This window comes from Macaca thibetana, chromosome 20 (genome assembly GCF_024542745.1).
Source record: "Macaca thibetana thibetana isolate TM-01 chromosome 20, ASM2454274v1, whole genome shotgun sequence".
NCBI classification, from domain to species: domain Eukaryota; kingdom Metazoa; phylum Chordata; class Mammalia; order Primates; family Cercopithecidae; genus Macaca; species Macaca thibetana.
In genome coordinates this window covers 17,351,636-17,375,348 of record NC_065597.1, presented here as the reverse complement: position 1 = coordinate 17,375,348, position 23,713 = coordinate 17,351,636, and the positions used below count along the sequence as shown (strand labels likewise).

The 23,713-nt window shown below is 48.5% G+C and overlaps 1 protein-coding gene across 3 annotated transcripts in view; it reads left to right on the top strand.

The window, feature by feature from the left end:
- Window positions 1–12,795: 12,795 nt before the first annotated feature.
- PDPR (pyruvate dehydrogenase phosphatase regulatory subunit) overlaps window positions 12,796–23,713 on the top strand; it is a 46,732-nt gene continuing 35,814 nt past the window's right edge. The window contains exons 1-2 of one of the 3 annotated variants that reach the window (XM_050772686.1): window positions 12,796–12,985; window positions 21,025–21,283. In XM_050772686.1, the coding sequence (XP_050628643.1) occupies window positions 21,060–21,283 (224 nt within the window). In that variant the 5' untranslated portion in view covers window positions 12,796–12,985; window positions 21,025–21,059. Of the gene's footprint in view, window positions 12,986–20,852; window positions 21,284–23,713 lie in introns of those variants that run through there. The other 2 variants (XM_050772688.1, XM_050772687.1) reach the window with 2 other exon arrangements.

Here is a 23,713-nt window from a genome sequence, read left to right as displayed (position 1 = left end):
ATGCCTTAATGACGAGTGGGGTCAAAGAGGGGAAAGCATTCGAGTCTTCCTGAGAAGGTTAAGTCTAGTCACTTGGCAATGCCTGGTAAGAAACGCAGGAAACAATTAAAAACACTCCCACAACCCTGAGGTTGGAGCTTCTCCATGTGGAGTATCAGGTCATCTGGTGAGCACAGGCAACTTCAAAAATAAAGGCAAAGCAAAGTTTGCTCAGTTACATATCAGTGTAACTGTCAGTGTCCAAAAGTGTTCACAAGAGCAGCAGTAAAAGGATTTAATTACATGTTGATAGGAAAAGAATATTCTGAGAAGTGACCACTGTCAAATGTGAAACAGGAAACCCACAGCCTATAGGGCTGTTAGAACTGATCGATCAGCAGATAAAGCCAGAGTGGTTTTACATCAACATCGTGATCACAGGCTATCATCAGAGAGCCTAAAACCAAACCCCAAGGGGAAGGAGAGGAAGAAAAGCAAGAATTTTCCTTTTTTTTTTTTGAGAGGAAGTCTAGCTCTGTCGCCCAGGCTGGAGTGCAGTGGCACAATTTTGGCTCACTGCAACCTCCGCTTCCCGGGTTCAAGCGATTCTTCTGTCTCAGCCTCCTGAGTAGTTGGTACTACAGGCGTGTGCCACCATGCCCGGCTAATTTTTTTGTATTTTTTTTTAGTAGAGATGGGGTTTCACTATGTTGACCAGGCTGGTCTTGAACTCCTGACCTCGTGATCCACCCCCAACCTCCCCAGCCTCCCAGAGTTCTGGGATTACAGGCATGAGCCACTGCACGCAGCCAAGAATTTTCATTTTTTAGGCAGACTTTAAGAGAAGTGTTGCTTTATGGAAAAAAGCACACATGAATCACTATATTCCCAAAAAATCATGTAAAAAGAGAAATGGTTCACTTGTGCTTTTCATTATAAGTAAATTTTAGCAAAAAACAAAGCTATCAACAAGACTGATCTCTAGGCTGGGTGTAGTGGCTCATACCTGTAATCCCAGCACTTTGGGAGGCCAAGGCTGGAGGATCACTTGCAGCCAGGATTTTGAGACCAGCCTGGCCAACATCGTGAAACCCCATCTCTACTAAAAATACAAAAATTAGCTGGACTTGGTGGCGCATACCTGTAATCCCAGCTACTTGGGAGGTTGAGGCAGGAGAATCACTTGAACCCAGGAGGCAGAGGTTGAGGTGAGCCGAGACCACGCAACTGCACTCCAGCCTGTCAACAGAGTCAGACTCCATCTCAAAAAAAAAAAAAAAAAAAAGCAGTAGTGAAACTCACCATGTTTCTGGAAATAAGCGAAGTTGCATCAGTAATCTGGGCTGAGTGAGCCAGGAGAGAGCTAAAGAGTGGGGAACTCCCAATTCCATGTGTAAACTCACGCAAGCCTCTGGAAAATATGCGTATGTGGGACAAACTAGAAGCAGTTTAGAAACAAGTCAGAAACAGTAACTACTATTTTATTTTATTTTTTTTTATTTTTTATTTATTTATTTTTTTAATTGAGAAAGAGTCTCGTTCCGTCGCCCAGGCTGGAGTGCAGTGGCACGATCTCGGCTCACTACAAGCTCCGCCTCCCAGGTTCACGCCGTTCTCCTGGCTCAGCCTCCCAAGTAGCTGGGACTACAGGCGCCTGCCACCACGCCCGGCTAGGCTACTTTTTTTGTGTTTTTAGTAGAGACGGGGTTTCACCATTTTAGCCAGGATGGTCTAGATCTCCTGACCTCGTGATCCTCCCGCTTCGGCCTCCCAAAGTGCTGCGATTACAGGCATGAGTAGCCGCGCCCGGCCCCTTATTTTTTTTTTTTTGAGACAGAGTCTTGCTCTGTCACCCAGGCTGGAGTGCAGTGTTGCAATCTCCGCCTCCCCAATTCAAGCAATTCTCCTGCCTCAGCCTCCTGAGTAGCCGGGGCTACAGGCACGCGCCACCACGCCTGGCTAATTTTTGTATTTTTAGTAGAGATGGGGTTTCACCATATTGGCCAGGATAGTCTGAACTCCTGACCTCATGATCTGCCCGCCTCTGCCTCCCAAAGTGCTGGGATTACAGGTGTGAGCTGTTGCGCCAGGCCAACAGTAACTACTATTTAAAGAACCGAATTGTGGCCAGGCATGGTAGCTCATGCCTGTAATCTCAGCACTTTGGGAGGCCGAGGCAGGTGGATCACTTGAGGTCATGAATTCGAGACTAGACTGGCCAATATGGTGAACTCCTGTCTCAACGAAAAATACAAAAATTAGCCGGGCATGGTGGTGGGCACCTGTAGTCCCAGCTACTCTGTAGGCTGAGGCAGGAGAATCGCTTGAACCCAGGAGGCAGAAGTTACAGTGAGCTGAGATTGCGCCACTGCACTCCAGGCTGGGCAACAGAGCCAGACTCTGTTCTCAAAAAATAAAAATAAAAAAAGGAAAAAAAGAACTGAATTGTAATCAGTCACTGCAGATGCAAGTGTGATCACATTCTGCAACTTGAATGTAACAGAGTTCATTGCCAACTAAAACCAAAACATCAACATTCTTCAGAGCAGTATAACAGAATTTAGAATTTACACATATAGCATTCACAATGTCCAGGATACAATCTGTAATGCTTCAACAGATGAAGAGCCAGGACAATATGACCCACTCTCAAGGGAGAAGCCAGTAGCAGATGCCAACCCTAAGATGACCCAAACACTGGAATTATCAGAAAAAGACTTTAGAGTAGCTCTTCTATGTTCCATGATATAAAGGGAAATATGCTTTTAATGAATTAAAAAGGCTAGGAAATTTCAGCAGAGAAGTAGAAAAGAAGACTAACAAGATAATATCTGGGCCTGGTGCGGTGGCTCACACCTTTAATCCCAGCACTTTGGGAGGCCGAGGCAGGTGGATCATCTTAGGTCAGGAGTTCAAGACCAGCCTGACCAACATGGTGAAACCCCATCTCAACTAAAAATACAAAAAAATTAGCTGGGTGCCTGTACTCCCAGCTACTTCAGGAGGCTGAGGCAGGAGAATCACTTGAACCTGGGAGGCAGAGGTTGCAGTGAGCTGAGATAGCACCATTGCACTCCAGCCTGGGCAACAAGAACGAAACTCTGTCTTCAAAAAAAAAAAAAAAAAAAACAGGCTGGGCACAGTACCTTATGCCTGTAATCCCAGCACTCTGGGAGGACAAGGCAGGTGGATCACGAGGTCAAGAGATCAGAGACCATCCTGGCCAACATGGTGAAACCCCATCTCTAGTAAAAACAATTAGCTGGGTGTGGTGGCACGCACCTGTAGTCCCAGCTACTTGGGAGGCTGAAGCAGGAGAATCGCTTGAACCCAGGAGGCGGAGGTTGCAGTGAGCCGAGATCGTGCCACTGCACCCTAGCCTGGGCAACAAGAGTGAGACTCTGTCTCCAAAAAAAAGTAATCACTAAATGAGTGTCTTATTCTATTTGAGCTGCTATAACAAAATAACTGAAATTGGGTAATGCATAAATAATAGAAATTTATTTCTTACAGTTCTGAAGACTGGGAAGTCCAAGATCAAGGCAGGTTTGGTGTCTGCTAGGGGGTGCTCTCTGTTTCTGAGACAGTGTCTTTTTGCTGTATCCTCCAGAAGGAATGAATGCTATGTCCTCACATGGTGGAAGAGCAGAAGAGAATAAGCCCACTCCTGCAAGATTTTTTTTTTTTTTTTTTTTTTTTTTTTTTTTTTTTGAGACGGAGTCTTGGTCTGTTGCCCAGGCTGGAGTGTAGTGGCGCAAATTTGACTCACTGCAAGCTCCACCTCCCAAGTTCACACCATTCTCCTGCCTCAGCCTCCCTAGTAGTTGGGACTACAGGCACCCGCCACCACGCCCGGCTAATTTTTTGTATTTTTAGTAGAGATGGGGTTTCACTATGTTAACCAGGATGGTCTCGATCTCCTGACCTCGTGATCCACCCACCTCAGCCTCCCAAAGTTCTGGGATTACAGGCATGAGCCACGGTGCCCAGCCCCTGAAAGATCTTTTATTAAGGACCCTAACCCCATCCATGAGGGCTCCAACCTTATGACTTAATAGCCTACTAAAGGCCCCAATTCTTAATACGATCACATTGGCCATTAGGTATCAATGCACGAATTTTGGGGGACACATTAAAACCAGAGCAATGAGCTTACTAGTAAAATAGAGTTGAAAAGGAAAGTGTCAGTGAAAAAAGAAAAAAAAAATAGAAAAAAAAATTTAAAAAACCAATGAAAGAGTCAGTGAAGATGAAGTTGGATAATAGAAATAATCAAATCTGAAGGAGAGAAAAAAATTGATAGGGAAACATGGAAGAAAAATATTTAAAAATATAATAACTGAAAACATCCCAACTTTAGTAAATAAGTTTACAGATTAAAGCTCAGTAAGGTCAGGGGTAGTGACTCATGCCTGTAATCCTAGCACTTTGAGAGGCCGAGGCAGGCAGGTCACTTGAGGTCAGGAGTTCAAGACCAGCCTGGTCAACGTGGTGAAACCCTATCTCTACTAAGAATACAAAAATTAGCCTCAAAAAAATGGTGGTGCACGCCTGTAGTCCCAGCTACTCTGGAGTCCAAGGCACGAGAATCTCTCGAACTCAGGAGGTGGAGGTTGCAGTGAGCCAAGATCGCACCACTGCACTCCAGCCTGAGTGACAGAGTGAGACTCCATCTCATAAATAAATACACTCAATACGCCCCAAACAAAATAAATTTGAAGAGAACTATGCCTAAGCACCTCATGAGCAAACTATTGAAAATGCAAAATAGTCTAGGCACAGTGACTCACGCCTGTAACCCCAGCACTTTGGGAGACTGAGGTGGGTGGATCACCTGAGGTCCGGAGTTCAAGACCATCCTGGCCAAGATGGTGATACCCCATCTCTACTAAAAATACAAAAATTAGCCAGGCGTGTGGCAGGTGCCTGTAATCCTAGCTACTAGGAAGGCTGAGGCCAGAGAATTGCTTGAACCCAGGAGGCAGAGGTTACAGTGAGCCAAGATTGTGCCATTGCACTGCAGCCTGGGTGGCAGAGCAAAACTCTTTGTCTCAAAAAGAAAAAAAAAATGAGAAAATCTTCAAAACAGGGAAGACAAATTTCAGACAAACAAAGATTTGAATGACTTGGACTTCTCATCAGAAATCATAGAAACCAGAAGAACTGGCCGGGCGCGGTGGCTCAAGCCTGTAATCCCAGCACTTTGGGAGGCCGAGACGGGCGGATCACAAGGTCAGGAGATCGAGACCATCCTGGCTAACACGGTGAAACCCCATCTCTACTAAAAAATACAAAAAAAAAACTAGCCGGGCGAGGTGGCGGGCGCCTGTAGTCCCAGCTACTCGGGAGGCTGAGGCAGGAGAATGGCGTAAACCCGGGAGGCAGAGCTTGCAGTGAGCTGAGATCCGGCCACTGCACTCCAGCCTGGGTGACAGAGCCAGACTCCCTCTCAAAAAAAAAAAAGAAAAGAAAAGAAAGAAAATAACTGTCAACCCAAAATTCTATATCCACCAAATATATCATTCAAGAATGAAGGTGAAATTAAGACATTTTCAGTTAAAGGAAAACTAACAGAAATGTAATTATAGTATGTGGTATGCCTCAAGTAGTGATACTTGCATAATTAAAACAGTGTAAACAATGAATATTGATTTAACCCCAGAAGGGAAAAAGAGTCAAATTTAAAGGATGAGTGGCAAGAGGGGCGATGAGTGTATGTGTGGTCTGAAAGCAAAATCATCTTCCTAGTCATTAGAGAATATCTGAAACCTGAAAACCAGTAAAATAACAGTATGAGCATGAATTAATAGTTAATTACCATAAGAGCTCTAAGACTTGAGAGTTATTACTCCTAGGGATTGAGAATTGCAAGGGTGTGGTGAGTCAGGGAGCTGCTGTTCATCATTATAAGCTTTATAGTATTACTTCAAACTAGTATCTATATATGTGATAAAAATTAAATTCTAGTGACTGGGCGCAGTAATCCCAGCATTTTGGGAGGCTGAGGCGGGTGCATCCCGAGGTCAGGAGATCGAGACCATTCTGGCTAACACAGCAAAGCCCCATCTCACTAAAAATACAAAAAATTAGCAGGGCGTGGTAGCATGCACCTGTAGTCCCAGCTACTCAGGAAACTGAGGCAGGAGAATTGCTTGAACTCGGGAGGCGGAGGTTGTGGTGAGCCGAGATCACGCCACTGCACTCCAGCCTGGGTGACAGAGTGAGACTCTGTCTCAAAATAAATAATAAAAATCAATTCTCAAAATTAGTCACAAAAAGGTAGTGCCTTTAAGAAAAATACTAAGCTGGTCCTGTATGAGTCAGCAGCCTTGTTGGTTGGATGGTCAGATGGGAGAACTGAGTTTACCAAAGCTGGGCTGCTTCTCTGGAGAGCCCGTGTCATGGTTTCTCTCTGTGTCCCCATCCAAATCTCATCTCTAATTGTAATCCTCAGGTGTCGAGGGAGGGACCTGTAAGGAAGGGAAAGGAAATCATTGGATCATGGGGGCGGTTTCCCCCATGCTTTTCTTGTAATGTGAGTGAGTTCTCACAAGATCTGATGGTTTCATAAAGCACTTTTCCCTGCTCTTGCTCTTGCCGTCTTTTGCCTGCCACCATGTAAGACATGCCTGCTTTGCCTTGCATCATGATTGTAAGTTTCCTGAGGCCTCCCCAGCCATGCGGAACTGTGAGTCAACTAAACCTCTTTCATTTATAAACTGGTGCTAAGGGATTCTGGGGCTGGAGGTTGCAGAAGGCTGCAGGCGGCACCCTGTCTGCCTCTCCTGTTCTCTTGGCTCCTGATTGGATGAGTAGTTGCAGCTGGAGATCTGGAAGCCTGCCTGGAGGAGGAAAGCATGGCCTGGCTAGGCAAACAGGATTTCACATCTGGGATGAGGTGTTGTACCAGGTCATATGAAGAGAGTCTGTGCCTTATTTTAGTACCTGAAGAATACCATTAACCCTTACTCCAAAGAGGGTGGGGACCAGGCATTTATAAAGCATTTTGAGAAGAAAAAGTGGAGCCTGGAACAAGCAGTGTGTTGTGAGGTCCAGAGCTCTGGCACTAAGTGGTCCTGGAGAGGAGAGCCAGGTCTGCTTTTCCTCGCTTGCTGACACTAGAATTTCTCCCTCCCATGATTCCACTAAGCTTTGACTTAAAAGCTGCCAGGTAGTGGCTGGGTACAGTGGCTCATGCCTATAATCCTAGCACTTTGGGAGGATGGCTTGAAGCCAGGAGCTCAAGACCAGCCTGAGCAACATAGTGAGACCTTGTCTCTACAAAAAATGAAAAGGGGCCAGGCACGGTGGCTCATGCCTATAATCCCAGCACTTTGGGAGGCCGAGGCCAGTGGATCACCTGAGGTCAGGAGTTCGAGACCAGCCTGGCCAATATGGTGAAACCTTGTCTCTACTAAAAATACAAAAATTAGCCGGGTGTGGTGGTGCATGCCTGTAATCCCAACTACTCAGAGGGGTTAAGGCAGGAGAAACACATGAACCTGGGAGGCAGAGGTTGCAGTGAGCCGAGATCACACTACTGCACTCCAGCCTGGGTGACAGAGTAAGACTCCGTCTCAAAATAAATAAATAAAAATAAAAGATGCTAAAGAGACCTGCAATGTATAAACAAGCATGTACAACCACTGCACATGTGCACCAAGAAGACCACCCAGAACTTGCCTACTAGTAATGCCTCTTCCTACCCCCTTAATAATCATGAAAGACTGCCAAAAAGGGAGCCTCCCTAGCACCAGTCTTTGCTGTCTCATCCTTACGAATGCTCTCTCTCAGGGCGCTGTCTATTCTGTACTTAACTTTTTTTTTTTTTTTTGAGATGGAGTCTTGCTCTGTTGGCCAGGCTGGAGTGCAGTGGTGCGATCTCAGCTCACTGCAACCTCCGCCTCCTGGGTTCAAGCGATACTCCTGCCTCAGCCTCCCAAGTAGCTGGGACTACAGGCACTTGCCACCATGCCCGGCTAATTTTTGTATTCTTAGTAGAGATGGGGTTTCACCATATTGGCCAGGTGGGTCTCAAACTCCTGACCTTGTGATCCGCCCGCCTCGGCCTCCCAAAGTGCTGGGATTACAGGTGTGAGCCACCGCGCCCAGCCTATACTTTTCAAAATAGTATTTTTTCTTTACAATAAATGACTCTATGCTACACTTCTTTTGCTGTGTGTCTCTTGTTTAAATTCTTTTAAACCAAGAAGACGAGAACCAAGGCTTCACAATAGCTGTCAACAGGAGGGTCGCTCTACCCAGGAGTCGAGGCTGCAGTAAGCTGTGATTGTGTCACTGCACTCCAGCCTGGGAGATAGAGTGAGTCCCTGTTTCAAAAAAAAAAAAAAAAAAAAAAGCTGCCGGGTAAAGGAGAATGTGGAATGTGTCACAAGTATGGGCTCTCCTCTCTGTTTGGATGAGACTCTAGCCAGCCTTCCCCATGTCTGCACCCTTTTCTGTGGCCAACCATCCTGACCACCTTTGCTCTGCAAGGCTGGCAGCAGTTGGTCCCTGTGCAGATGGGCTGGGGAAGACTGGGCACAAAGCTTTCCTGTGAGGCTGCTGAAAGGTTCTAAGCCAGACGATAGGTGCAGAGGTTGGGTGTTCAAACTGGTCACCCATTGGAGATGTTCTGGAGCACAGCAGCAGAGTGGGCCAGCCGGTCTGAGAAGGAAATGAAGCACAAACTTCCAGCTACATGCAGGGCCTGGAAGATGCTGGAAAGCATAAGGCCCATGCTAGCCAAGATCCCCAGGGGCCAGGAGGAGAGCTACTCATATAGGATATGCACACAGGGGCATGTCCTGGGCATGCAAAGATAGCTCCCTGCAATTAGACCATTGCACCAACTCCCAGGCTGCATCCTAGAGGAGGTCTACACTAAGCCCACATAGTTAGTAAACAGACACAAGGAGCTTGGTTAGAAGACGTCGGTGCCAGTGGCACTTGTGGACTACAGCCCAGCTTTCATCACAAGCAGCTGACCAACACACCTGGACCTGGGTTATCTGCTTCTCGAGCTGAATGTCTCTGGGCCTTCTAGGGTCATTTCATTTTGCTCATCTCCAGTCATCTGCCACAACCTAGAAACCCAAGGGGCTAGGCCATGCGGTTCGTCTTGCGAGAGTAATAAGAAAAGTAGGCTGGGTGCAGTGGCTCACACCTGTAATCCCAGCACTTTCAGAGACCAAGATGGATGGATCACCTGAGGCTGGGAGTTCGAGATCAGCCTGGCCAACATAGTGAAACTCCATCTCTACTAAAAATAAAAAAAATCAGCCGAGTGTGGTGGCAGGCACCCATAATCCCAGCTACTTGGGAGGCTGAGGCAGGAGTACCACTTGAACCCGGGAGGCATAGGTTGCAGTGAACCGAGATTGCACCATTGCACTCCAGCCGGGGTGACGAGGGAGACTTCATCTCAAAAAAAAAACAAAAAAACAGCTGTCATGTATGGGAAGATTTTTACAACTGGCCATGTATTTTATATGCAGAGTTGAGTCTCCAAAAAAGGTATGTTGGCTGGGCACGGTGGCTCACGCCTGTAATCCCAGCACTTTGGGAGGCCAAGGTGGGCAGATCATGAGGTCAGGAGAGCAAGACCATCCTGGCTAACATGGTGAAACCCCGTCTCTACTGAAAATACAAAAAATTAGCCGGGTGTGGTGGCGGGTGCCTCTAGCCCCAGCTACTCAGGAGGCTGAGGCAGGAGAATGGCATGAACCCGGGAGGTGGAGCTTGCAGTGAGCCGAGATCGCACCACTGCACTCCAGCCTGGGCGACAGAGTAAGACTCCATCTCAAAAAAAAAAAAAAAGGTTTTTGTCACTGCCCATTTTACAAGCAAGCAAGTGGATGCTGTGCTGGCTAATTTTATGTGTCAACTTCAGTAGGCTTTGGTGCTGAGCTGTTTGGCAAACATCAGCCTAGATATTGTTGTGAAGATACTTTTTGGATGTGATTAACATTTAAGTCAGTAGACTTTGAGTAAAGCAGTAAAGCCCTCCATAATATGGGTGGGCCTCACCCAATCAGTTGAAGACCTTAAGAGAAAAGACTAAAGTTCCTCCAGGAAGAAGGATTTTGGCTTCCAGACTGCCTTCAACTCAAGACGGACAGCAACATCAATTCTTCCCTGAGTTTCCAGCCTGCCCTGCAAATTTCATACTTGCCGGTCTCCACAATCATGTGAGTCAATTCCTTAAGATTAGTCTCTCTATATAGAGAGAGACTAATTACATCTACTAATTACACCCACATATTACATCTCCTATTGGTTCTGTTTCTCAGGAGGACCTAATAGGCCTAGGAAAGGTAACCTCCCAAGGTCATACACCAAGAAGAGAGAATGGAGGAAAAAGGCACGTCGCTGTTCTCGAGGCTGCACCAAAGGAGCCTCAGTCTCAGTCCCCCTGTGCCACTGAGGCCACGCTAGGTGATCAGCCTTGGGAGGGAGACTTGCGTAGCCTTACTCGGTTGCTAATGGGTCTCTCCGCACGAGAGCCTGTGTGAACCCAGGACGCTCAAATCATGCGCTACAGCGCCACCTACTGGCCCGGGAATGTGGACCAAGGCAGTAAAGGAATCGTATCTGATAGGTGAGCAACTACAACGTCCTATTGTAAAGTTGGCAAACAATCATTTAAATTTTTTATTTTTATGTTTATTTTTGGGATGGAGTCTCACTCTGTTGCCCAGGCTGGAGTGCAGTAGCGCGATCTTGGCTCACTGCAACCTCCGCCTCCCAGGTTCAAGCGATTCTCCGGCCTCAGCCTCCTGAGCAGCTGAGATTACAGGCACACGTCACCATGCCCGACTGATTTTTGTATTTTTAGTAGAGACGGGGTTTCACCATATTGGCCAGGCTGGTCTTGAACTTCTGACCTCAGATGATCTACCCACCTTGACATCCCAATGTGCTGGGTTTACAGGTGTGAGCCACCACACCTGGCCTAAACATTTCAAAACATTAAAAATTCTTCCTTTTTTTTTTTTTTTTTTTTTTTTTTTTTGAGACGGAGTCTAACTCTGTCGCCCAGGCTGGAGTGCAGTGGCGCGATCTTGGCTCACTGCAATCTCTGCCTCCTGGGCTTAAGCGGTTCTCCTGCTTTAACGTCCCCAGTAGCTGGGCCTGCAGGCATGTACCACCACACCTGGCTAACTTTTGCATTTTTAGTAGAGAAGGGGTTTTGTCATGTAGGCCAGGCTGGTCTCGAACTCCTGACCTCAGGTGATCCACCGGCCTCGGCCTCCCAAAGGGTTGGGATTACAGGTGTGAGCCACAGTCCCTGGCCCAAATTTTAAAGCACATTTTAAAGATTTTGCTCTCCACTTTTCCCCATTCATTTAATCATCTGTTAAACACCAGGCACAATGTGAGGTGTTGGAGTTTCGAGTCCTCAGAGGGATTTATAGAACCAGCAGGGCAGAGAACCAAATAAAGACAAATCAGAAACAGGCGTGTGGGGACCCCAGAAGGGGCCATTCTCTTGGAAAGAAAGGCTCCGCTGCAGTATGTTGGTGGTCTTGGGCTGGGCTTTTGAAAGACAGGAGGGCTCTGTCAGGACCACTTGGGGGAGTGGGGGTTCATGTGATCCTCAATCCTTGTGACTTTCCACAAGCACAGGGGACGGCTGCCAGGAGGCATTTTAGTAAGCAAAAGATGGGAGTGGGAAACCTCTCAGTGTGACTGGAGAGCAGGATTCGAGGTGAGATCCAGCTGTGGACGGGGAGCATGCACCCAGCTGCAGGCCCCGCATCACACGCAGCATGGGCCGGAGCCCTGGGGCAGTGCAGCCTGGCACACCCTGGAGACCCTGGCTGGCCAGGCTAAGGACTTAGAGCTTTGTCTCATGACAAAGGGGAGTCCCTCAAAGGTTTCAAGGCAGTGAGTAAAGTGACCTCCCATATTTTACAAAGACAACTGCAGAGGGAGGACAGGAGGACATGAGAAGCAGGAAAATCAATAAGAGATTGTTCTCAGGCCGGGTGCGGTGGGTCACGCCTGTAATCCCAACACTTTGAGAAGCCGAGGCGGGCAGATCACAAGGTTAGGAGTTCGAGACCAGCCTGACCAATATGGTGAAACCCAGTCTCTACTAAACATACAAAAATTAGCCGGGCGTGGTGGTGCATCCCAGCTACTCAGGAGGCTGAGGCAGGAGAATCAGTTGAACCCGGGAGGTGGAGGTTGCAGTGAGCCAAGATCGCACCACTGCACTCCAGCCTGGGCGACAGACTGAGACTCTGTATCAAAAAAAAAAAAGATTGTTCTCTAAGTCAGGGCTGACCGCTCTCTGAGCTGAGCCAAGCTGAGAAGCTGCGAGGAGTAAGATAGGGCCGGGAACTCAGGTCCGTTAGTCCGTCCTCCGAAGTGGGGCGGGACAGCAGAATGGATTTCCGATCTGCTCTGTGAGAGCCTCGCCCAAGAAAGCCCGGAGCCACTTCCAAGAGCCGCGCTCCCACGGGGATGAGAAGCGTTTTTCTCCGAGACTGCTTGTGTCTTAGGACTGGGGACCCACTGCATTTGGAGTAAGCCCTGGCACAGGCCTCGAGGAAGAAAGAACTCCCGCGCTCCCCACCCTCCACAGGATCTGCGATCATCTCAGACGTTCCGGTTCCACGTGCAGAAACCCCGCCGGTCCAAGGCCCGGGTTCCAAAACGGCCCAAAGAGTCAAAGTTTCCATAGCTCGCCTCTGAGGCCCTGGGGGCGGTGCCTCCAGAGACCCAAACAAGCTCACGTGGCAGGGGCGGGGCTCGCGAGGGCGTCACGGCGTGCTCGTGCGCGGCTGAGGTCACGCGCCAGCCGTACCCTTGCCCAGGGGCCGTAAAGCGCGGAAGGTCGCGGTCTCGGCTTCCCCGGAACTTTTTGCTCTCTTCGCCCCGCCCCCTTTCCATCCCCGAACCCCGCTTTCCGGCCCGCGGCGACCCCCGGCAGCCGTTGTGGAGCCGCATTGCTCCCGCCGGGTTGTAGGTGAGCGCGGAGCCCGTGGGGGCCCGTGAGGTAAGGAGATAGCTGCGGGGCCACTCTGGCCTCCCCTTCCGCGCGGGCCTGAGCGCCCCGGGACCCCTGGGTTCCCCTCTTTCTCCTTTGGTTTCGCCCGGGGGTGGTCTCCCCAAGCCCCCGCTTCCAGTCGTTTCCGCCTGGCCTCGCGAAGGCGCGTCCAGGCGCCAGTACTTGGTCCCCGGAATGTTGTCCGCTCGCGTCCTCGGCTACCTCTGGGCCTGCGCACCGCTCCTCCAGGCGCCTGCACCTCAGCCCCGATGCCAGGGCGGGCGGGGTGACCTCGGGCTCCCCCCTCTCGGGCTTGCACACCCCTGCGGCGCAGAGCCAACTCCAGCTCGCCTAGCCCGGTCGCATCCCTGCAGGTGGAACTGTTTTCCCGCGTTGAGACGTGCGGTCCGCTTGTGCTTTATAATTAGTAAGACTGCTGCAGAGTCCTGAGGAAGAAGTCACCTAGAAAAGCTTGGACCAGGGCAGTGAGCTTCCTTCTTAATGTTTGACTTTTGGGGGCCGATGTGTGATACCTCGGATTTGAAACAAGAATCTCCAAGCCAGTGTCTCGCATGCATATAAACATGATGTACGGGGTTGAGGGCTGGTGGTGGAGGAGGAGCCAGCCCGACGGGTATGCTTTTCCAGTGACAGGGACTTGTGTTAATTTCTTTTTTATTTTTTTCTGAGACGGAGTCTCTTTCGCCCAGGCTGGAGTGCAGTGGCGCGATCTCGGCTCACTGCAACCTCCGCCTCCTGGATTCAAGCAATTCTCCTGCCTCAGCCTCCCAAGTAGCTGGAATTACAGGTGCGCGCCACCTCGTCCGGCTAATGTTTGTATTTTTAGTAGAGACGGGGTTTCACTATGTTGGCCAGGCTGGTCTCGAACTCCTGACCTCGTGATTCGCCCGCCTCAGCCTCCCAAAGTGCTGGGATTACAAACATGAGCCACCGCGCCCGGCCAACTTGTGTTCATTTCTTAAACTCGCGTGATCACCTGGTGTACTTGTTGAAAAATACAGCTCCCTGGAGTGGCAGGATCAGACTCTGCAGAGGTGGACCCTGGGAATCTGTCGTTTTTAAACAAGTGTCCCAGGTGGTTCTTTTGCTGAGGCAAGTGTGGAAAATGTTGTGTGAACCCACCCATGCTCATCCAGTCTTCCTTGTGACCGGCGGTCCACTGTGTGCAACGCCGAAGCCATACAGAGGGACACCTCGAAGTTAGAACTAGCACCTTGGTCTTGTTGGAATAAGCAGATCTCAGTAGAGCCAGCCGCAGTCTTACGGTTGTTTAGCAGAAGTTATTCTTTTTAGCAGAGAATATTATACGGTCATTTTCCAGAACCTTAAAAAATATATGATTATTTTTTTTTTTTTTTTTTTTTTGAGACGGAGTCTCGCTCTGTAGCCCGGTCTGGAGTGCAGTGGCGGGATCTCGGCTCACTGCAAGTTCCGCCTCCCGGGTTTACGCGATTCTCCTGCCTCAGCCTCCCGAGTAGCTGGGACTACAGGCGCCCGCCACCTCGCTCCACTAGTTTTTTTGTATTATTTAGTAGAGACGGTGTTTCACCGTGTTAGCCAGGATGGTCGCGATCTCCTGACCTCGTGATCCGCCCGTCTCGGCCTCCCAAAGTGCTGGGATTACAGGCTTGAGCCACCGTGCCCGGCCTATGATTTGTTTTAAACCAGATGATGTGCTTCATTTCTGTCTTTGACGTCTTCAGTTTCTCTTTTTTTTTCTTTTTTTTTTTTTTTTTGAGACGGAGTCTCGCTCTGTCGCCCAGGCTGGAGTGCAGTGGCCGGATCTCAGCTCACTGCAAGCTCCGCCTCCCGGGTTTACGCCATTCTCCTGCCTCAGCCTCCCGAGTAGCTGGGACTACAGGCGCCCGCCACCTCGCCCGGCTAGTTTTTTGTATTTTTTAGTAGAGACGGGGTTTCACCGGGTTAGCCAGAATGGTCTTGATCTCCTGACCTCGTGATCCGCCCGTCTCGGCCTCCTAAAGTGCTGGGATTACAGGCTTGAGCCACCGCGCCCGGCCGACGTCTTCAGTTTCTTCTCCCGTGGCTTTACCTCCTTTGCTATCAAGCTTTGCTTTGGTTTTTCGCCAACCCTATAGGCTTAGGTTTGACAGCAAAAGTGCTAGACTCTGGTGCCTTCCTTTTCTTCCTTGTCTTAAGCCCTTTTCCTCTGACCTCATGCCCTCACCACTTCACTCTTTTGAAGGTCATAATGAACACAAGGTCAGAAATCCCTTTTTTGGCGCCAAGCTCCCTGGGCTTTTATTGAGAAGAAGTCTCACTGTGTTGCCCAGGCTGGAGTGCAGTGGTGCGACTGTGCCCACTGCAGCCTCCACATCCCTGGTTGAAGCAATGCTCTTGTCTCAGCCTCCTGAGTAGCTGGGACTACAGGTGCAAGCCACGACACTCGGCTAATTTTTGTGTTTTTAGTTAGAGATGGGGTTCACCATGCTGATCAGGCTGGTCTGGAACTCCTGACCTCAAGTGATCCACCTGCCTTGGCCTCCCAAAGTGGTGGGATTACAGGCGTGAGCCACTGCGCCTGGCCTTTTTTTTTTTTTTTTTTTTTTTTTTTTTTGTTTTTTTTTGAGATGGAGTCTCGCTGTGTCTCCCAGGCTGGAGTGCAGTGGCATGATCTGGGCTCACTGCAAGCTCCGCCTCCCGGGTTCATGCCATTCTCCCGCCTCAGCCTCCCAAGTAGCTGGGACTACAGGCGCCCGCCACCACGCCTAGCTAGTTTTTTGTATTTTTTTTTAGTAGAGACGGAGTTTCACCATGTTAGCCAGGATAGTCTCGATCTCCTGACCTCGTGATCCACCCGCCTCGGCCTCCCAAAGTGCTGGGATTACAGGCTTGAGCCACCGCGCCCGGCCCTTTTTTTGTTTTAAGACAGAGTCTCACTCTGTCACCCAGGCATGAGTGCAGTAGCATAATCTCGGCTCACTGCAACCTCTGTCTCCCAGGCTCAGGCGATCCTCCTACCTCAGGAGTTCAGGACCAGCCTGGGCAACATAGTGAGCCTATCTCCACAAAACAAAAATATTTTAAAAATTAATAAAACACGAGATTGGCTTATGTGGTGAGACAGTATTGAATCCAACAAAAGGGAACTGGATAGTCTGGCCCAAGATGCAATGGTGGCCGCACCATGAGTACCTGGGACCACAGGCACCCGCCACCACACCCAGCTATTTTTTTGTATTTTTGGTAGAGACGGGGTTTCACCATGTTTGCCAGGCTGGTCTCCAACTTCCAACCTCAAATGATTCACCCGCCTCGGCCTCCCAAAGTGCTGGGATTACAGGTGTGAGACACGGTGCCCAGCCTGAAGTTTTTTTAAATTCCACCTTAAAACTCATCTGTTAACTGTTTGTTCTGCCACCTTTGCAGTTCCCTTTTTCCTGTTAGGGGGATGTGCCTAATAGTTCAGTCCTCACAGCTGTCCTTTCCTTACCATGTGCTTTCATTTGAAAGGTAGCGTGGAGTCATGATTAAATAGCAGGCCACTAGTGCCAAATTGACAGGGTTCTGCTGCTCAACAATTTGGTAGGACCTTGGGTGAGTCACTTTCACTTACCTGTACAAGTGTAGAGTAGAAATGCTAATATCTACCTCATAAGGTTGTGAGGATTAAGTTAGTTATATACATAGGCAGTATCTGGTGCATTGTAACTACTTATAAAAATATTAGCTTTAAAAATAATTCTTGGCCAGTCATAGTGGCTCACATCTGTAATCCCAGCACTTTGGGTGGCCAAGGTGGGTGGATCACCTGAGGTCAGGAGTTCGAGACCAGCCTGGCCAACATGGCGAAACTCCATCTCTACTAAAAATACAAAAAATTAGTTGGGCACAGTGGCATGCACCTGTAATCCCAGTTACTCAGGAACCTGAGGCAGGAGAAACACTTGAACCTGGGAGGCAGAGGTTGCAGTGAGCCAAGATCACACCACTGTACTTCAGCCTGGGTGACAGAGTTGAGACTCTGTCTCACAATAAATAAAAATAAAAATAATTTTCTCGGGTATTTAGATATCTCCTCAAATCTAGGGACCTACCCTTGATTTTTCCCCCATCTTCTTTGTTCTCTGTTCTCATTCATGCATCAACATGTATTTCCTAGATACCTATGCTGAATGCTAGGAAAATTGAGCAATTTATAAGGTTTCTGCTCTTAGTTTCATTATAATAAGGAAATAATAGGCCGGGTGTGGTGGCTCAGCCTGTAATTCCAACCTGTAAATCCCGCTTTGGGAGACCAAGGCGGGCAGATCACTTGAGGTCAGGAGCTCAAGACCATCCTGTGCAACATAGTAAGACCTCTCTTCTACAAATATTCATAATTTTAAAATTAGCTGCTGAGCGTGATGGTGCACACCTGTGGTCCCAGCTATTCTGGAGGCTGAGGTGGGAGGATTGCTTGAGTCTGGGTGGTTGAGACTGCAGTGAGCCATGATTATGCCGCTGTACTCCAGCGTGGGTGACAGACCTCGTCTCAAAAAATAATAAAAAATAACCACTATTTACTGAGTGCTTCTTAGGTGCTTGTACCATGTTCTTCCTGCCTTGTCTGATTTAGTCTTTGCAGTAACCACGTGAGGTAGGTGTTACTAGCCCATATTACAGATGAGGAGCTCAAAGCATAGAGATCTGGTAACTTGCTGAAAGTCATACAGCTAGTGAGAGGTGGGGATATTTTCAAACCCAGACCTGTCTGCCCCCAAAGCCTGGATTCCCTGCTGTGCTGGCGTGTTGCTTCTCTGATTGGCAAACAGACCATTGTGCAGTGTGGTAAGTTCTGTGCTGGGAGAAGTGCAGTGTGCTATAGGAGAACATAGAAGAGCCATCTAACCAAGTTTTGGAGAAGGAGGGGGTGAGTATCAGATAAGATGTCAAAGAGGGGTCTGGACGTGGTGGCTGATGCCTGTAATCCCAGCACTTTGGGAGGCCGAGGCGGGCAGATCACAAGGTCAGGAGAGCAAGACCATCCTGGCTAACACGGTGAAACCCCGCCTCTACTAAAAAATAGAAAAAAATAGCCAGGCGTGGTGGTGGGCACCTATAGTCCCAGCTACTTGGGAAGCTGAGGCAGGAGAATTACTTGAACCCAGGAGGCAGAGCTTGCAGTGAGCTGAGATCACACCTCTGCACTCCAGCCTGGGTGACAGAGCGAGACTCCATCTCAAAAAAAAAAAAAAAAAAGATGTCAAAGAGGCTGTGACCTGAGGAGATTACCTGTATTTGTGGAAGGGGTGGCAGGAACCATGCCAGGAGGGATCAGCATGCACAGAACCTGGAGCTGAATAGAACATTCACGCCTCACCTGATATGTTTGGGGAATTACAGGTTGTTCAGTCTGGCTTGGTCAGAGTGTGGGGAGAGGAGAAGTGAGACCACAGATAAGAACCAGACTGTGAAGGATCTTGCACTTGATATGAAAAGAGTTTTGCCTTTTTCCTGAGGGCATCAGAAAGTCATTAAGGCTGGGCGTGGTGGCTCACGCTTGTAATCCCAGCACTTTGGGAGGTGGAGGTGGGTGGATCACCTGAGGTATGAGTTCAAGACCAGCCTGATCAACATGGTGAAACCCCGTCTCTACTAAAAATACAAAAATTAGCTGGGCGTGGTGGCATGCGCCTGTAGTCCCAGCCGCTCAGGAGGCTAAGGCAGGAGAATTGCTTGAACCTGGAACATGGAGGTTGCAGTGAGGCGAGATCACACCACTGCACTCCCAACTGGGCGACAGAGCGAGACTCTGTCTCAAAAAAAAAAAATGCTGAGGAAAAGGAGCAAAAAGGGAGGGAAATGTTGCAGGTAGATGAAAGAGACAGAGCAGTTGATGGAGCTAGGGTGGAGAGAAGAGAGGAGGAAGTGGGATCCAGGGCACTTGGGGGAGATTAACTTTCCGGTGGGTAAAAGAAGGAAGAGATGGTTGCAGATGCAAGTGGGTCTATAGGAAGGGTTTCAGGGAATGAGGTGAGACAGGTTATCTGCTTAGAATGAGGGAAGAAAGGAGGTGAAGTTGAAAGTTGAGAGAAGAGCAGCTGGGCTCTGAACCTGAATACAGACAGAGGTCTGCCTGTGGCTTAACATGTGCTAGCCTAAGCCACCAAGGAGCAGGACAGTTTTCAAGTATAACCAAGTGGTCACGGGTCAGAAGCCAGGAGGTTGACATTGAGGTCAGTGGGATGGGGCTGGCCATTAGGCAGCGGCAGTTCCCCAGGAGAGCTGTGTTGCCATTGGGACAGGGTAGAGAGAATGTCAGCAAAGGGGTAGGTGCTTGCCTTCGGGGAAGGTATTCTAGACGGTGCAGTAGAGGGGCTTGAAGGGAAGGAAAGTGAAGAGAGCTTGGGTCATGGGAAGTACAGTGGTCACATGGAGATAAAATTATGGAAAGACTAGCTGGGTAGAGAAGCTTCTGTCTTGAGATGGTGCTTAATAGGGACTGGGGTGAGAGGCATGGTGGCATTCACAAGCTGGCCAAGACAATTTGTCTCCAGTTGGATGGGATATCAGCCTGGACACAGTCTGTGCTTGCATTGGTTGCAATTGTGAGAGTCCTCTGTGATGGATGGACATAGATACCTTGGCCTTGGACAATTTGGGCTGACTGTGGAGTGTCTGTGGGTCCTGTGGCTGGGAGTGGAGGCGGTAAGGAGGTGACTAGCAGTGAGCTGCCCTGAGGCCCCCTTGTCTACCGCCTCTCATCTCAAAGTCCTCATCCTCCTGTACACATGACTGCATGGACAACCAGTAGGTCTTTCTTTCTTCAGTTTCTTGAAAGTTGAACAGTCATCTGTTTTGCTGATAGATTAAGTTTATTAAAACCCTGCTTTGGCCAACGGCGGTGGTTCACGCCTGTAATCTCAACACTTTTGGGAGACCAAGGTGGGAGGATCACTTGAGCCCAGGAAGTCGACTCTGTTCTTCTTAATTCTACCATGCGCTCTCCACAGTGGAGCCAGACCTACCTTTGAAAAACAGCCCCCCGCCCCCCGCGCCAAAAAAAGCAAAGCAAAGAAAAACATCCCAGATCATTTCTTTCCCCTGCTAGGGATTTCCCTGCGTTAGTGATTTTCCTTTGTACTTTGAATAAAATTCCAACTCCTGCTGATGGCACCCAAGGCTGTGTGTCACTGGCTTCCGCCTGCCTCTGCAGCGTTGTCTTATATCGTCTCCCCACACTCCCCATGTTGTGTGCGTGCAGGCCTCCTTTTTGTTCTTGGTCTGTCTTACCTCAGGGCTTTTGCACATGCTCGTCTCAGTGTCTGCCAAATGTGTAGTTCGTTCCTTATCCTTCAGGTCTGTTTCCAAGTCTCACTTCCTTGGAGGCTATTTCTGACCATCCTATTTTAAATATGCCCCTAGTTACTCTATCACGTTAGTTTTGTTTACTTGTTTTATTTGTATATTTATTTGTATATTGATTGGTGCTCTCCTCATTCACACACGCAAACTCTCAAATGTAAATTTCATAAAGATAGACTTCCCCATTCTTGTCCACTGCTAGCAGAATGTCTGAAACTCAGTATGCCCTCAAATTTTTTTTTTTTTGAGACAGAGTCTTGCTCTGTGGCCCAGGCTGAAGTGCAGCAGAACAGTCTCGGCTCACTGCAAGCTCCACCTCCCGGGTTCACGCCATTCTCCTGCCTCAGCCTCCCGAGTAGCTGGGACCACAGGCGCCCGCCACTTCGCCCGGCTAGTTTTTTGTATTTTTTAGTAGAGACGGAGTTTCACCGTGTTAGCCAGGATGGTCTCGATCTCCTGACCTCGTGATCCGCCCGTCTCGGCCTCCCAAAGTGCTGGGATTACAGGCTTGAGCCACCGCGCCTAGCTGGGATGGTCTGGATCTCCTGACCTCGTGATCCGCCCACCTTGGCCTCCCAGAGTGCTGGGATTACAGGCGTGAGCCACCACGCGTGGCTGCCCTCAAATATTTGCTGAATGATTTGTTCTTTGTCAAATCCCTTTCTCATTAATCCCATGCACTGAGTTGAATGGCATGAAATATGTTTGGTTTCTCTGTCTAGTTTAAATTCCTGAGATCTAGTTGGTGAGAGACGTGATGTTCTACCGGTTGCTGTCAATTGTTGGAAGACAAAGAGCCAGCCCAGGATGGCAGAACTGGTCCTCTGCAAGAAACAGCGCGTCAGCTGCGGAGGCACGTTCCATGGCCCTGCCCACCCAGGCACAGGTGGTCATCTGTGGAGGTGGAATCATGGGCACATCTGTGGCCTATCACCTCTCCAAAATGGGGTGGAAGGATATTGTCCTTTTGGAGCAGGGCAGGTAAGGATCAGACTGCATTTGGCTCATGGCTGTGCTGCTCTAATCTAAGATTCCCTCTCCTTTCAGAGATACTGCCCCACCAGTAGCGAATCTAAATGTTGCCAAGTAGCGTGAGAAGCAGCAAGGTGGAATCTCCTGAGTTTTGTTGAATGATGATTAGTAATGCTCATGTTCTCTGATTTTTAGAGAGTTGACAAATTTCCTTTTCCTTTTTTTTTTTTTTTTTGTTGTTGTTGTGGTTTTGGTAGACAGGATCTCGCTTTCTTACCCAGGCTGAGCTTGAATTGCTGGCCTCAAGCAGTCCTCCCACCTTGGCCTCCCAAAGTGCTGGGACTACAGGTGTGACCCACTGTACCCAGCATCATTTTAGACTTTGACAGAAATTTGTGTTTGTAAATAATGTGGATTGCATTTAAGCAAAGTAGACAACTGCTTGTGTTCGCTTAATTGCTAGTTCTTAACATTGTTCACATTCCCCAAAAGAAATATGCTCTATAGGCTTAGTTTCTCTGTGCTTGCCTTCTTTTAGGTCAAGTATTTTCTGCTCTATTGGCTTGTAAGCTAAATCCCTTTATATTAATTTGTAATAGTTACAGAGATTACAGAATGGATTCTTATAATCCATCATTAATATTATACCACTACACAAGTAATGTTAGATTCATACAACAGTATTGGCCGGGCGTGGTGGCTCACGCCTGTAATCCCACCACTCTGGGAGGCTGAGGTGGGCAGATCACCTGTTCGAGACCAGCCTGACCAACATGGTGAAACCCTGTCTCTACTAAAAATACAAAAATTAGCTGGGCATGGTGGTGTACAACTGTAATCCCAGCTACTCGGCAGGCTGCGGCAGGAGAATCGCGTGAATCCGTGAGGTGGAGGTGGCAGTGAGCAGAGATCATGCCACTGCACTCTAGCCTGGGTGACAGAGCGAGACTATGTCTCAAAAAAAAAAAAAAAAAAAAAAAAATACAGGCCTTCCACTCTGATAATTCTCAACCTGTGTTTAGCTAATGTTTTCTTTTTTCTTCCTTTTTTTTTTTTTTTTAAGAAGGGGTCTTGCTGTGTCACCCAAGCTGGAGTGCAGTCACACTATCACAGCTGTCTGTAGCCTTGACCTTGTGGATTCAAGCACTTCTTCTGTCATAGCCTCCTAACCTACTGTTGACATGCACCACCATGTCTGGTTGATTTTTGTATTTTTCGGTAGAGGTGGGATCTCCCTGTGTTGCCTAGGCTGTTTTCTTTTTCTTTTTTTTTTTTTTTTTTTTGAGCCAGACTCTCACTACGTCACCCAGGCTGGAGTGCAGTGGTGCAGTTTCCGCTCACTGCAACCTCTGTCTCCTGGGTTCAAGCAATTCTCCTGCCTCAGCCTCCCGAGTAACTGAGATTACAGGCGCCCACCACCACGCCTGGCTAATTTCTATTTTTTTAGTAGAAACAGGATTTCACTGTGTTAGCCAGGCTGGTCTCGAACTCCTGACCTCAGGTGATCCACCCATCTTGACCTCTCAGAGTACTGGGATTACAAGTGTGAGCCACCACACCTAGCCTAGGCTGTTGTCTTATGATCAGACTCAGGTTAGAGACTTGTAAACGCGCTGTATTGAGATACAATTTGCATACCATGCCACTCATCCTTGTTAAGTGCCAAATTCTGTTCACAGAGTTGTGTATCCATCCTCACAACCAGGTCATACATTTTTGGCAGTAAGACCACAGAAATTAGGCTGGACTCTCAGCAGTGCACCACATCAGAAGATGTACAGCTGTCCTGTCTCACTTCTGGTGGTGATAACCCTGGTCACCCAGTTATGTTGGTGTCCTCCAAGCATCTCTAGCACAGAGACCCTGTTTTCTCCCTTTATAACGGGCCAGTGCCCTATCAGGAGAGATGGATTCTGAGATTATGCCAATATCCTGTTCATATCAGTTCGTATCAGACCTCCACCTACAGGGCTTAGCATCCATTGACAGCTGTTGCCTGAGTCAGCTACCACCATGATGATTGACAAATGGTGATTTTTTGATCATCCTTCTACATTTATTATAGTTGGCATATTGCTGTCAGGAAGAGATTTCCTTCTCCCCCATTTATTTACTCAGTTATATATCTGTATACACACACACACACACACACACACACACACATTAGTTTAGACTCATGGATTTCTATTTTATGCAGTGGATATTCTTTTTTTTTTTTTTTTTTTTTGAGACAGAGTCTTGCTCTGTCACCCAGACTGGAGTACAGTGACATGATCTCGGCTCACTGCAAGCTCTACCTCCCGGGTTTCCAGTGATTCTCCTGCCCCAGGCTCCCAAGTAGCTGGGACTATAGGTGCATGCCACCACACCTGGCTAATTTTTGTATTTTTAGTAGAGATGGGGTTTCACCATGTTGGCCAGGCAGGTCTTGAACTCCTG